Source organism: Oryctolagus cuniculus, chromosome 3, assembly GCF_964237555.1.
Source record: "Oryctolagus cuniculus chromosome 3, mOryCun1.1, whole genome shotgun sequence".
Taxonomy (NCBI): Eukaryota; Metazoa; Chordata; class Mammalia; order Lagomorpha; family Leporidae; genus Oryctolagus; species Oryctolagus cuniculus.
The window spans coordinates 49,669,401-49,683,309 of record NC_091434.1 but is presented as its reverse complement, the minus strand read 5'-3'; the positions used below and the strand labels follow the sequence as shown (position 1 = coordinate 49,683,309).

At 39.9% G+C, this 13,909-nt stretch overlaps 1 protein-coding gene across 2 annotated transcripts in view; it reads left to right on the top strand.

The window, feature by feature from the left end:
- The window catches only part of NAB1 (NGFI-A binding protein 1), a 50,546-nt gene that overhangs the window by 24,872 nt on the left and 11,765 nt on the right, over positions 1-13,909 (top strand). For both annotated transcript variants that reach the window (XM_002712343.5, XM_017342992.3), the window contains exons 3-4: positions 1,554-1,687; positions 4,670-4,721. In XM_002712343.5, coding sequence (XP_002712389.1) covers positions 1,554-1,687; positions 4,670-4,721 — 186 coding nt within the window. The remainder of the gene's footprint in view (positions 1-1,553; positions 1,688-4,669; positions 4,722-13,909) is intronic.

Here is a 13,909-nt window from a genome sequence, read left to right as displayed (position 1 = left end):
TCATAAACTAGTACCTCCAAAATGTTGCCAATTAAAATATCTTATAATCAGAGATTCTCCACAGTAATTTAGATTGATGAGTACAAAACACAAGTAGCTACCTACAAAGTGATTAGAGAAGGGTCTTCAATGTGGGTGTAGCTACTACCACATTGTTTATTTAAGAAATCATTCTTTAAACTCATTTTGCTTTTTTAAAAGGATTATTTATTTGAAAGGCAGAGTTTTTGAGAAGGGGGAGACAGAGAGAGAGAGAGACAGAGCTTCCATTTGCTGGATCACTTCCCAAATGGCCACAGTGGCCAGGACTGGGCCAGGCTGAAGCCAGGTGCTTCTCCCACATCTTCTGCTGCTTTCCCAGGTGTCATCAGCAGGGAGCTGAATCTGAAGTGCAGCAACCAAGTCTCCAATTGGCACCCATATAGGATGCCAGCATCATAGTCAGTGGCTTAACCTCCTTCTCCCAACACCAGTCCTTATTTTACTTTAAGCTCCAATAATGTATCTTTCAAAAGCATTTGTGGGGAAAATTGATCTTTAATGATTACTTAGGAGGAGAGTAGAAGGCTGAAAATAAATTTCTTCATTTATGCTTTCTCAGTTAGCTCTAGATTTAAAATTAGACCTGGGCTAATTGCAGTCTGCTTCTCAGTAGCCAAATTAATTGTCTCAGAATAAACTAATACAGATTACAATTGGAGGGGCTGATGCTATGGCATAGCAGGTTAAGCATCCACCTGTAGTGCAGGCATTCCATATAGGCTGGTTTGAGTCCCAGCTGCTCCAGTTCCAATCCAGCTTCCTGCTAAAGGCCTGGGAAAGAAGTAGAAGATGGCCCAAGTACTTGGGCCTCTGCACTCCCATGGGAGACCTGGAAAAAGCTCCTGGCTTCAGATTGGCCCAGTTCCAGCCTTTGGGGCCAACTAGGGGTGAACCAGCAGATGGAAAACCTCTCTCAGTGTTTCTCCCTCTCTGTCTGTAACTCTGCCTCTCAAGTAAATAAATAAATAAATCTTTAAAAAATTACAACTGGAAATTTGAGGAAGATTTTAGCTTTTTTATCACATCATATACTGTAACATTCTAAGTGAATTAAATACTTAAAAGGAAAAGATAAAACTAGACTAAAATTAGGAAAATATATATTATTAGGATTGGAAGGGCATTTCTGTGCTTGCAAACCAAGGCAAAAACTATAAGGTTTGGGTAGGAAGAAGGGATGCACTTGGCTTTCTTAGGAAAGCAAGAACTGACCCAGCAACACTGTGCCAAGTTTGTCTGTTACTCCCATCCAGTCAAAAAAAAAAAAAAAAAAAGTAAATAAATGTAAACAAAGTGACTGTTTTGATTAGTTTAGGCTTTGTGGGGTGGTGATGATTTGATTTTCCTCTGAAATTTGGCAGCTGGAACAACTAGGAATAAATACCATCCTGATTTTATGAACTGTAATTTAAATATTTAATGAAGTGACTCTGTATTCTTAAGTGGAACATTTTATATATTGGTGAAATAAAAATGTCTATAGCTTCTGTAACTTTATTTTGAATATCCAGCTCACTGTTAACGAAGCAGCTGCTCAACTCTGTGTGAAAGATAATGCTCTGCTGACCAGAAGAGATGAACTTTTTGCCCTGGCTAGGCAGATTTCTCGAGAAGTCACCTACAAATATACTTACAGAACTACCAAGTAAGTGTCTAACTAATTGGTGTTAGTTTTGCATTGCTTGATAGAAATAAAGTTTGAAACATCATCCATTGATAGAATATGAGTGTTTTTGAAAACGTACAAGTTGAGGCAGGCATTTGGCATAGCAGTTAAGCCTCTTGGTGATGTCCACATCTGATATTTGAGTGGCAGCTCTGCCTCCGATTCTAGCTCCCTGTAATGCATACTCTTGAGAGTGAGCAGGTGATGGTTTAGTAGTTAGTCCCTGCCACACCCATGGGAGACCTGGATTGAGTTCTGGCTTCCTGTTGTGGCCAGCTGTTGTAGGCGTTTGTGGAATGAACCAGTGGAGCTCTGTCTCTGCCTTTCAAATAAATAATTTTCTAAAAGGTAAAGGCATGATGTAGTTCTGTACAATTACAGGGTTGGGTACTGGGCACAGTGGGTTAAGCTGCTGTTTGGGACACCCACATCCCATATTGGACTGCCTGGTTCAGGTCCCTGCTACTCTGAGCATCCAGTCCACCATCCTGCCAACTTGGGTTCCTGCCACCTACATAGGAGACAACATGGAGTTCCTGACTCCTGGCTTCAGCCTGTATAGCCCTGGCTGTTGTGGGCATTTGGGGAGTGAACCAGCAAATGGAATCGCAATCTCCCTCTCTTTAAGAAATAAACAATGCAGTGACTTTTTAAAATGCTATTACTAAAGTGATTTTTGTTAGTTTGCTTAATTCTCTTCTATCTCTGTTCCCTAGTACTTAGAGCATTGTTCTGTAGTAGTGGTTTTAGTTTGATGTCATATGGGATTAGACAGCATTTACATACTTATACATCTACAAACTACACAAACTTGTTGAGCTCTCTATGGAAAAAAGTGGCCCTTTTGCAATCTGAGATTAGCTGGATATGTAAAAGGACTATTTTCAAGGGAAAATTGGAAGAAACTTTTATTAATAGCAGATGGACTGTGGAATGTGAATTTGAAATGCAAAATACAATATTGAAAAGCAATAGTAGTTTCAAAATTTAATGTCAACACAGTCTTGTTATTGCCCATCTTTTCCTCACTTGCACCCTAAGTGTTGCCTACAGGTATAGGATTATTTTGATGTTGTTCACTTGATTCTGCATAGAGTATGATTTCCAGCCCACCATCTGCTGTGCATGCCATTGCTTCTCTCAGTAGAACCATTGGACTGAGTATTTGTTGGAAATTTGCATCCCAAGCACCCTTCCCAGCCCTTATAAATCAGTCTTTGGGAATGGAACCTTCAAATCTGAGCTTTCATAAGCATCCGTGCTGATTCTTATGCATATACAAGTTTGAAAATTACTACTATAGGCATTTGCTTTGACAGCATTATTTCCCTAATTCATAGCTTCATTTTTGTCCTACTTTAGTCCTATGTACAAACTGACAGACAATAAGTAAAATTACATAGACCAGATGAACTGAGTGGGGACATACAGCAATGTTATAGAATTATTTGCAGGTTTTTTAGAGTTATTCAGGAGTTGATTCCATTTTTTGTTTTCTTTATTATATAGTACATTTTCTGATTATTTTACTTAACTTTTTAATCAAAATAATACATGTATGTGATTTAAGAAGTCGTATAGCACCCAGGGCAGTGATCCCCCTTCTCACTTCTCAGATCATGCTCTAGAGGCAACTGCCTTTCATGATTTTTAGCTGTTTCTTCTTGTACTTAGATTTATATTTTTTTATAAGTTAAGTATATTTTAAAATACATGAATGTTTTCACATAATTTAGAAGCCAAACCTTTGTTTTAAAAAAAGGAACATAAAAAGTTTCACTTCCATCTCTCTCTTACCTTGTTTCCTGATACAGGTGATTTTAATAGTTTCTTTTTCATTCTTCCAGTGTTTTCTGTATCCAGCAGTGGGGAATGTCCATCCCTCAGGCTGTATAAGGCTTAAGAAATCCTGTGGTCTGGTCCTACCAAGGCAGCTCCAGGCGGGACTTGTAATTCAGTAAATCTAGAGCAGGCTAATTTTTAAGTTGATAATCTTGGTGGCCTGCAGATGATGATATAAATATCCAAATGGCCTTGGCAGAAAAAGGTTCCCCACCCCTGTAAATGCACATGCAAAAGAGTGCAAATACATATTCTCATTTTCTTTTTTCAAGAAACAAAAGGAAGCATGCATCTGTGTGGCTATATATTACTTTGTTTTACTTGACATTTTGGAGACCTTTCTTTATTAGGATATACTCATCTGCCTCATTTTTTATAGCTGCATGATATTGAATTGGGTGGTTGTCCCATGACTTAGTAGGTCCAGTCTTCTGTCAATGATACTTCAATTGTTTCCAGTTTTTTGTAATTATAAATGATGCCACAATAAGTAATAGGCACATTGTATTTTGTTGATTTGAGGATATACTTTAACATTTTCACGTTTTATATGGAAGTATGACTTAGAGTTGATGACTTGTCATAGTTTAATTGGCAATGATATTTCATAGTGGTACATGAAATAATTGTGTCTCAGAATTGATGGAGTGCCCTTTTATGTATATGTAGATACCTCTGGGATAGATTCCCAACCAGAGATTTCTGAGTCAAGGGTAAATGCATTTGTAGTTTAGGTAGATAAACTAAATGTACTAAATCTCATATAACCTTAAGCATTTTTCTTAAATGGTCATTCTTGTCATTTTATCTAAATTATTCCTACTTAATTGTTTTTTTCTCTTTTGTGATGTGATAATCACTAAATATTAATTGAGTGCTATCTGTGTGGGAAGGTCTTGGGTAGTTGCCATTTAAAGTGTATAATGGTGTCTGCATATTCCCTAATGTTAATTTGGGAATGATGAAAAATCTTTCTCATTATTTTTATGTTCATATGTCATTTCTCATGTTGAAGTTTCAGGGTTACATATTTTGGTGTAGAACATTATAAGTTGAGAAGCTTTTGGAATAATGTTTGTTACTTTCTTAAGTTTTCTTTTTCTCTCCATTACCCCTTAGGTCAAAATGTGGAGAAAGAGATGAATTATCCCCAAAGAGAATTAAAGTGGAGGTATGGTTATATATTATATTTTCTTATGCTAGTAAATTTGCTTCTGTTTTAAGATAATTAAAAATTGAGTAAAAACCTTTACTAATTCAGACCCCAAAACATGAACTCTAGAATCTTAGAAACAAAAAAGAATTTTGTTAGTTTGAAGGGTCTATAGTAATTTGAACTAGCCAACCAAGAAGACTCCTTTTTGTTTTTTTAATTTCTGTATTTTATTTGAATGACAGAGTGTCAGAGATCTTCCATCCTCTGGTTCTCTTTCCATTTGGCTGTGACACCAAAACTGGTCTAGGTCAAAACTAGGAGCTAGGAAGGAACACCATCCTGGTCTCCCATGTGGGAGGCAGAGGCTCAGGAACTTGGGCCATTTTTTTGCTGCTTTCCCAGGCTCCTTAGCAGCAGGAAGCTGTATTGGAAGCAGAGCAGCTGGGACGCAAATAAGCAGGCTACTATGGGATGCTGGATGCTGTACCACCATGCTGACCCCCAAAGGAGATTCTTTAAACTGTTTGCTGGGTGGATGTCCAGTCAGTTTATCAAAGATTGATTTGCAAATTGGTGTTTCTTACAGATTTATATATACTTACTTTAACCTTAACTTTAACTTAATTTAACCTTACTGGTTAAACTTCATTTCAGAATTTTATTTACATTATTAGTTATCAAATAATTCAGAAGTGCTAACTTTTAGTTTCTTTATATTAGTTGTCTGAGGGAAATGACAATTTGTTTTTTTGTTTTTAAACGTTTACTTATTTATTTGGGAGCCAGAGTTGTAGACAGAAGGAGAGACAGGAGAGAGCGATCTTCAATCCGCTGGTTCATGCCCCAAATGGCCACAATGCCCAGGGCTTGGCCAGGTTGAAAACACGAGCCAGGAGCTTCTGGGTCTCCCATGTGGATGCAGGGGCCTAAGCACTTGGGCCATTTTCCACTGCTTTCCCAGGCCATCAGCAAGGAGCTGGATTGGAAGTGGATCAGCCAAGACTCAAACTGGCACTCACATGGGATGCCAGTACCACAGGCAGAGGTTTAACCTAAGCCACTGGCCCCAGAAATGAAAATTTAATAGCAGCAAATTATGGAGACTTTACTTCAGCCCCTACTATAGGATCATTGTTGAGGCTGTTCTGATTTTAGGCTTGCAAGTGGTAAGGTAAGGACTGAGCAAGAAAAAATGTGCTTGTCTTTTTTTTTTTTTTTTTTTTTTTTTTTTAAGATTTATTTTATTTTTTTGAAAGGTAAAGTTAGAGAGAGGAGATATTTTCCGTTTGCTGGTTCACTCCCCAGATGGCTGCAATGGCCAGGCTGAATCCAGGAGCCAGGAGCTTCTTCCTAGTGTCCCACATGGGTTCAGGGGCACAACCACTTAGACCATTTTATCTTGCTTTCCCAGGCACATTAACAGGGAGCTGGATCAGAAGTGGAGTAACTGGTGCTCAAACTGGCGCCATATGAGATGCTGGAGTCGCAGGCAGCAGCTTTATAGCTGTGCCACAATGCTGGCCCCATGTGCTTGTCTTAAGGCTCTGAGAACGATAAAATAGTTTTGGAACCACTGTTCCTTAATTCAGATAGGGTACTTTTTTATTCTGTAGGCTTCTTTCTTCCTTTTTCTCTTAGGCAGAGGGGGGTGATCAATGCTCTGTTGGACATCCCGTTATTTAATTTCAACTTAAAGCAGATTGTGCTGGACAACACTAAACTTCGATCATTAAATTAAACTAAGTGTATGTATATGGAAGTAATACTTTAATTATTTTAAACTTTTATTTAATAAATGTTAATTTTTAAGTTGATAATTTTGTATGGCCTGTAAATGGTGTTACAAATATTCAAATAGCCTTTGACAGAAAACAGTTTCCCTGGCACTGGTTTATAATATTAGTTATGGCCCTTCTAGTCCTGTATTCAACAGGAAATCATTAAATTATAATTATAGATGATTAGTTTATTGTCTATTTATTTTTTGATAGGCAGAGTTAGTGAAAGAGAGAGAGACAGAGAGTTATAGCAGTGAGAGAGAGAGACAGAGAGAAAGGTCTTCCTTCCATTGGTTCACTCCCCTATTGGCTGCCATGGCCGGCACTGCACCGATCCAAAGCCAGGAGCCAGGTACTTCCTCCCGGTCTCCCATGCGGGTGCAGGGACGCAAGCACTTGGGCCATCCTCCACTGCCCTCCCTGGCCACAGCAGAGAGCTGGACTGGAAGAGGAGCAACCAGGACTAGTACCCAGTGCCCCAACCAGGACTAGAACCCAGGGTGCCGGCACTGTAGGCGGAAGATTAGCCAAGTGAGCCACGGCGCCAGCCTATTGTTTATTTTTTTTTTAAGATTTATTTTTATTTACTTGAAAGGAAGAGTTAGAGAGAGACAGAGATCTTCCATCTGCTGGTTCACTCTTCAAATGGCCACAATAGCCAAGGCTGAGCCAGGCTGAAGCCAGGAGCCAGGAGCTTCTTCTAGGTCTCCCACGTGGGCACAGGAACTGAAGTGCTTGTGCCATCTTCCACTGCTTTACTGGGTGCATTAGCAAGAAACTGGATCAGAAGTGGAGCGCTGGGACTCAAAGCAATGCCCATATGGGATGCCAGGATTGCAGATGGCAGCTTAACCCACTATGCCACCGTGTCGGCTTCAGTTAGTTTATTGTTTACCAAAGCCACTTGAACAATTCTGGATTCAGAATTAAGATAAGTGGTGTTTCCTTTTCCTGTGAATAACAGTTCTAACTCTTTCTCAATAAGAGAAGTGACTAATCAGCCTCTAGCTTTAAATACTTAGTAGGTTAGTAGACACTAACCTGTTGATTTTGTTTCTCAGAAGTAAGCTCTAGCTTTGAATTTCAGACAGTGGCTCACTTCTGTGTTGTCACTGGTTTGTTTTTAATTTTGTTTTTCTTGGTTTTTGTTAGTTGGTTTAAGATTTACTTATTACTTGAAAGGCAGAATGACAGAGAGAGAGAGAGAGAGAGAGAGAGAGAGAGAGATCTTCCACTTGCTGATCCAGTTCCCTAAGTACTCACAACAGCTGGGGCTCGACCTAGTCTCCCATGTGGGTGACCAGAATCCACTACTTGGGCTACCATCTGTTGCCTCCCAGGTGCATTAGCAGGAAGCTGGTTGGAAAGCAGAGTAGCTAGGACTTGATTCCAGGCACTCCAGTGTGGAATGCAGGCATCCCAGGTGGTGCCACAGTGCCTTCCCCTTTGCTTGGTTTTTAAACTAAAAGCCCTGTGTGTGTCAGTCTTCAATATCTCTTCAATGTGTGTGACTCGTGGTGTGTGTGTGTGTGTGTGTACCCATGTATGTTGTATAATCCTTCAAAAAATAAACAGTATTGGAATTTGTTGTAATACCCTCTTAGTGAGATTTGATATAGTAGAGCTGTTCTTCTGATTCTGTAAGCTGGTTTTGAGGTAGTTAGTATTGGTTTGTAAGGTTACTATTCCCTTAGGGCTTTTCACCAAGCGTTAGTATTTTACTTACCTCTACCTTCTGGCATGAGAAGGAATTAGGGGAGCCTCTTTTGGAGGTAACATTTAAGCTGGCTTTTAAAAGAAGGGTAGGGGAGCAAGCAGGATGGCTCAGTGGGTTAAGCTGCTTACTTGGGATACCTGCACCGCAAGTGTAGGTTTACGGTTTGAGTCCCAACTACTCCACTTCTGATCCAGCTCCCTTCTAGTGCAGCTGGGAAGCAGCTGATGGTGACTCAAGTAGTATGGGCGCCAGTTCGAGTCCCAGCTGCTTCACTTCTGATTCAGCTCTCTGCTAAGGCCTGGGATAGCAGTAGAAGATGGCCCAAGCCCTCGGGCCCCTGCACCCATGTGGGAGATCCAGAAGAAGCTCCTGGCTTCAGATTGGCACAGGTCCAGCCAGTGCGGCCAATTGGGGAGTAAACCGTTGGATGGAAGACCTCTCTCTCTCTGCCTCTCCTCTGTCTAACTCTTTCAAGTAAAATAAATAAGTCTTTATAAAAAAAGAGTAAACCACAGAGGTAAGAAAATATTAGGCATGTTTAGTGAAAAATAAGTAGATCAGTTTGCACATAAAAGAACTCATAAGGTAGAAAGATTTTAGAATTCTTTGAGCATGCTTTTTCATTTATTTTGTAGTGTTGCCTTTGGGATTGTCAGCTTATTATTCTCTGCTTAAAAAAAAGGAATATAAAGATAAGCTTAAAATGTTGTGAAGTACAACTGATTCTTAATTACTAGGCCCAAGTTAAGGAAATAATTTTTTTTTATTTATTTTTTAAGGAATACAAATTTCTTGAGTACAACTATAGGAATATAGTTGTTCTTCCCACCATACCCATCCTCCCATGCATACTCCCACCCCTCTTCTTCCTTCCTCTCCCCTTGCTAGTCCCATTCTCCATTAAGATTCATTTTCAATTAACTTTGTACACAGAAGACCAACTCTATACAAAGTAAAGATTTCAACAATTTTCATAAACACACACACACATAGAGAACTAGTTTTACAGTTAACTCTCATAATACAATTAACTGAGGACAGAGGTCCTGCATGGGGACTTACTGCACAGTGACTCCTGTTGTTAATTCAGTTAACACTCTTATGTATGACATCAGTGACCACTTGAGGCTCTGGACATGAGCTGCCTAGGCCATGGAAACCTTTTGAGTCCACAAACTCTGTCAGCATTTGGACAAAGCCACAAGCAAAGTGGAAATTCTGTCCTCTCTTCAGAGAAAAGTACCTCCTTCGTTGATGGCCCCTTCTTTCCACTGGGTTCTCACAGAGATCTTTCATGTAAGGGGACAGTTTTTTCTCTTCCCTTTTCATTTTTAATTTTCCAGAATCCTTAACAATAACTAATAAGCATACATGCCAAGTTATGGACTCTTTTAATCTTAAAAAGATAATTTTTACAATGAAAAGAAATGTAATATCCAGTAGATTATATAGAAATGGGATCAAAATAATGTGACACATGAGAAAAACTTTTTCTTACCTACCATTACCCATGCCTTAGGGTACCCTAATAAAAATAATGCTGTATTGAAGCTCCATAAGCTCTCTTCTTGTTGCTAAATATTTCCCTGATCTGTACATGTAGAGTTGGGGAGAAGGTAAATGGAATGAATCAAGAAAAATTAGCTTGATTTATGTATACCCTACCTATGACAGAACAATTTAAGATAGTTTGACAACTGCTTAATTAAAGGAGGTGAAAATCAAAGAGACGAAGAAGTCTTCTACATTTTTTAAAATTTAAGTTAAATGCAGGTTGAGTTGGCGTCGTTTGTCTTTCATTGAGAACCTGCTGAGTCCTGTGAACAAACTGTTGTTATCTCCAGGGTTGTAAGGAGCCTCTTAGAAAGGAGGAAGGATCTATAAAGCTGCTGGGCTCAGGGCTGTTTGTAGCTCACCTGTATGTTTTCTTCATTCACTGAAATTGCTGGAGACCAGGCAGGGTTGGGAAGGAGGTGAGAGCATTCTTGACCTTGTGGGGGCTGGAGGAACAAAGCAGTTAGAGATAGCTGGATGAGAGAAGTGAAGCTTGTTAATGGAGCCTAGGAAGTGGGAGAGCTGGAGCCTGAAGAAGAAGGACTTAGAGGAAAGTCTGCTAGCAGTTCAGGGAGGGGTGGGGGAGGGCGGTGAGAAGGGGATTCTGTCTCGCTACCTACACTGTTATTAAGCATCTTGGGGGAAAAAAAAGCTGCCCTAATTTGATGTAGACTGACCCTCTGGATCAGAAAACCAGAAGCATTACAATCTGCTGTTCATACAGAAAGTGCGAGTAGGAAAAGGAAAATGCACTTGTGGGGTTGTGAACATCTGCTGGGACCAGTCATTTAGAGACAGCTGAGCAGCGTGGCTTTAAGCTGCATGCTGCTGTTTGACAGGAAGAGTGAGGAGGACGGGGTGGAGACCAATGGGATGAGGATAACTAGGTCAGGAACAGCTCTACATCTTTTATTTTCTTGGTGTTCAGACCCAGTTTCATCAGCAAGGGACCACTGTGATTAATGGCAGCAGGCAGAAGTGCGACAAGGAGATAAATTGCTCATAGCGTGGTACAGCTGGTGCCTGGGGAACATGCTTTAGAGACCTAGCATAAAAGGCCTGCACCAACTCAGTGTGAAAAAGACCAGTTTCATGGCAATGTTCTCATTTTCATTGCCAAGTCCTATTTTTGGATACCTTGAACCTACTTTATATCTCATACAGTAACAGCTGTTTGGTCCTGATGAACTGTAGAAACTGTAGGAGAAAACCAGAGTGACTAATGTACTCACTTGCAGAGACATCACTGATTACTTGGATATTGTTATTTACCACTTATTTAAAACTTATTTCTCTTTATTAACAACGAAACAGCATCTGGTTTCTAAAAACTTTTCTCGTGTAAGAGTTTGGAGTTCCCCCTTCCATCTTTTCAGTGCTCTGATGATTAAATAATCCTGACAGTGGTACCAGCATGTATTTGTATGGAAGATTTACCATTTGCATTACTTCGTTTAATCCCCACAAATGTCCTAAACAGGTGGCATGATCCCCATTTAAAAATGGGAAATACTAGAAATAGTGAGGTTAACTTTCTTACCTGAGATCACACATTTGGTTCCTAATGTAAGAAGATTAGATTACTCCTTTCTCCCTCTGCAAGTTCCTTCAAAAACAGCATTGAGATACTGGGGATTTTGGCTGGGCACACTCCACTCAGAGCCTACTGATGAGCTGATGACTTTCCAGTCTGGGTCCACAGCCAGGATTTTGCCCTCGAACTAAACTTACCTGGCTTTTACTGGAGTCTCATCAGCAGATGAAACTCAACATGTCCCCAGCTGAATTTATCAACTTTCTGATCCCTCCCTAAGCCTCCAGGTTCCAAGTTCCTTGTATTAGTGAATGTCACCACCAAACTCCAGTTGCCTGATCTCCAGAATTTGTGCATTTCTCTATTGCATCTGCCATTGTCCAAGAGTTAGGCCACCATTCTCTGCTGTCACCATAGCTCTGTAACCAGTCTCCCTACCACCATCCTACACACACACACACAGACTACACACACCTTCCCACTGCACTGCATTCAGATTTGAATACAGATATAATCAGTTTCCTCCCTAAAACCTTCACTGACCTCTCTCTTTGCATTTAAGATACAAAAAAAATCTAAAACTCTGGCTCACCCTTCAAGCCTCAGCCTGAGCATCATGCCTCCAGGAAGCCTTGTCTGTCATCATGCTCTCTGCTATAGCCTGGAGCCCTGTCTGCCTCCCTCTCTGGACGGTGGTTGTCAGGGCAGAAGGCACGACAGTGATGTTGGCCATTGCCTTGCCCCACTTGGGTACACTGTGTGAACCGGTTAGGTCAGCGTGACTCTCTGTGATAAAGAAGCGTGTGTTTCTGCATTTCCAGGTTGTTGTTTTTGTTTGTTTGTTTGTTTGTTTTTGTTTTTGTTTTTGTTTTCCCCACAAAGACAACTTCCCACTAACATGCTCAGTATTCTCTTGCTGGTCTTAGTGTTAGGTGTCCGGTTCCTGTGCATTCTCTAAAATGTCCATGCTGTGTAAATATCCCTAAAAAGGTGCCCTTTGCCATGGAGTGAGTGAGAGCATGCTGCCTGCTTTGCTCTGATTCAATCTGGTGGCTTTTGTGGGTAAACTCTGAGTATCAGTAACAGCCATTTGTTCCGTCATTCCTGTATGTTAAATGCTGTGCCAACTATTTCTCATGAAAGTTTTGCTTCCTTAAAATGATGCCATATGTTAGCTAGGTACTATTGTTATCTCCATTTTACAGATAAGGAAACAGACTCTGCCTCTTACCTTAGCAAATAAGTAGTAGAACTGGGTTTTGAACTCAGTGCATGCTGCAGCATTAAAGCTGGTTCATCTTATGAGAAACAGCTATGAGAGAAACTCCTGTTTATTGTTATAAGCTTCATAAGTAACTAGGATTTAAGGGATTCAGCACAGGCTTTTAAGCCAGCTTCTGTAGCTGTGAAATGAGGGAAACCCGTTCATAGGAAACATTGTTCATAGGAAAGATTAAATGGGATAAGGTATGTAAAATGCAGAACGTAGAAGCTAGTACCTTGGGGCCAGCACTGTGGCATAGCGGGTAAAGCTGCCACCTGCAGTGCTGGCATCCCATATGGGTGCTGGTTCCAAGTCCCCACTGCTCCACTTTCAATCCAGCTCTCAGCTAATGTGTCTGGGAAAGCAGCAGAAGATGGCCCAAGTGCTTGGGCCCCTGCACCAATGTGAGAGACCCAGGTGAAGCTCCTAGCTTCAGGTTGCCACTTGGAAAATGAACCAGTGGATGGAAGATCCCACTCTCTGTCTCTGACTCTGCTTTTCAAATAATAATTAAAAAAAAAAAAAAAGAACAAACAAAAAAAAAAAACAAATAAGCTAGTACTTTAGAGTTTCCTGAAAAGTGATAGCTGCTTTTACTGATGTTGTTCTAAATCTGCTGCTAGTTTATTCACAAGAACTTTAGAATTTGAAGGAGAACTTGCCAAAGAGAAAGTTGGGTTTAGGTCTAAATGAATTCTTAGAAAAAAAAATAGAATGGAAAAGAAAAAGTGCGCTTTTCACTTAGACTATATGCATTTGGATAGTTCATTCTAGCTCACCTGATTATGTTCTGTGTTCTAGAAGCCAATACTGCGATCTAAAAAGGTGCCTCTTTTCAGTGTTTTAACAGTGCTGGTTACATACCCACCAAAAAGCTACATGAGGCTATCTGAAGATGTCAAATTTACTTGCACTTGACTTTAATTATATTGTGTCTGAATTTTTAAAATAACAAGCTCATTATAGCTGATGAACTATTTGAATGGGTGGGATCTATAGTAGAGAAATACTTTTTTTAAAAGACCCTGATAGTGAAAAATTTGGGGGCCACTATTTTATATCTCAAATAGGGTAAAATACTTGTTATTGTATCTTTTTCTGCTTTATTAGTGTAGGAACTTCGGTTTGTAATGATTCATCCTTTGCTACAGTTACATAGCTTATCAAATAAGGGAGTAAATGAATGGGAGTGAATTTATTAATGACAGTTTTTCTGAGGAGTCTTTTATAGCTCTCACCAGAGTTACTTCAACCATGCTGTTGTGATGATTTGTAGTTATAAGGTTCATGTGGAGAAATAAATAGGCAAAAGGTATTATGTGGATTAGCACACATATATAAATAATATAAATAATA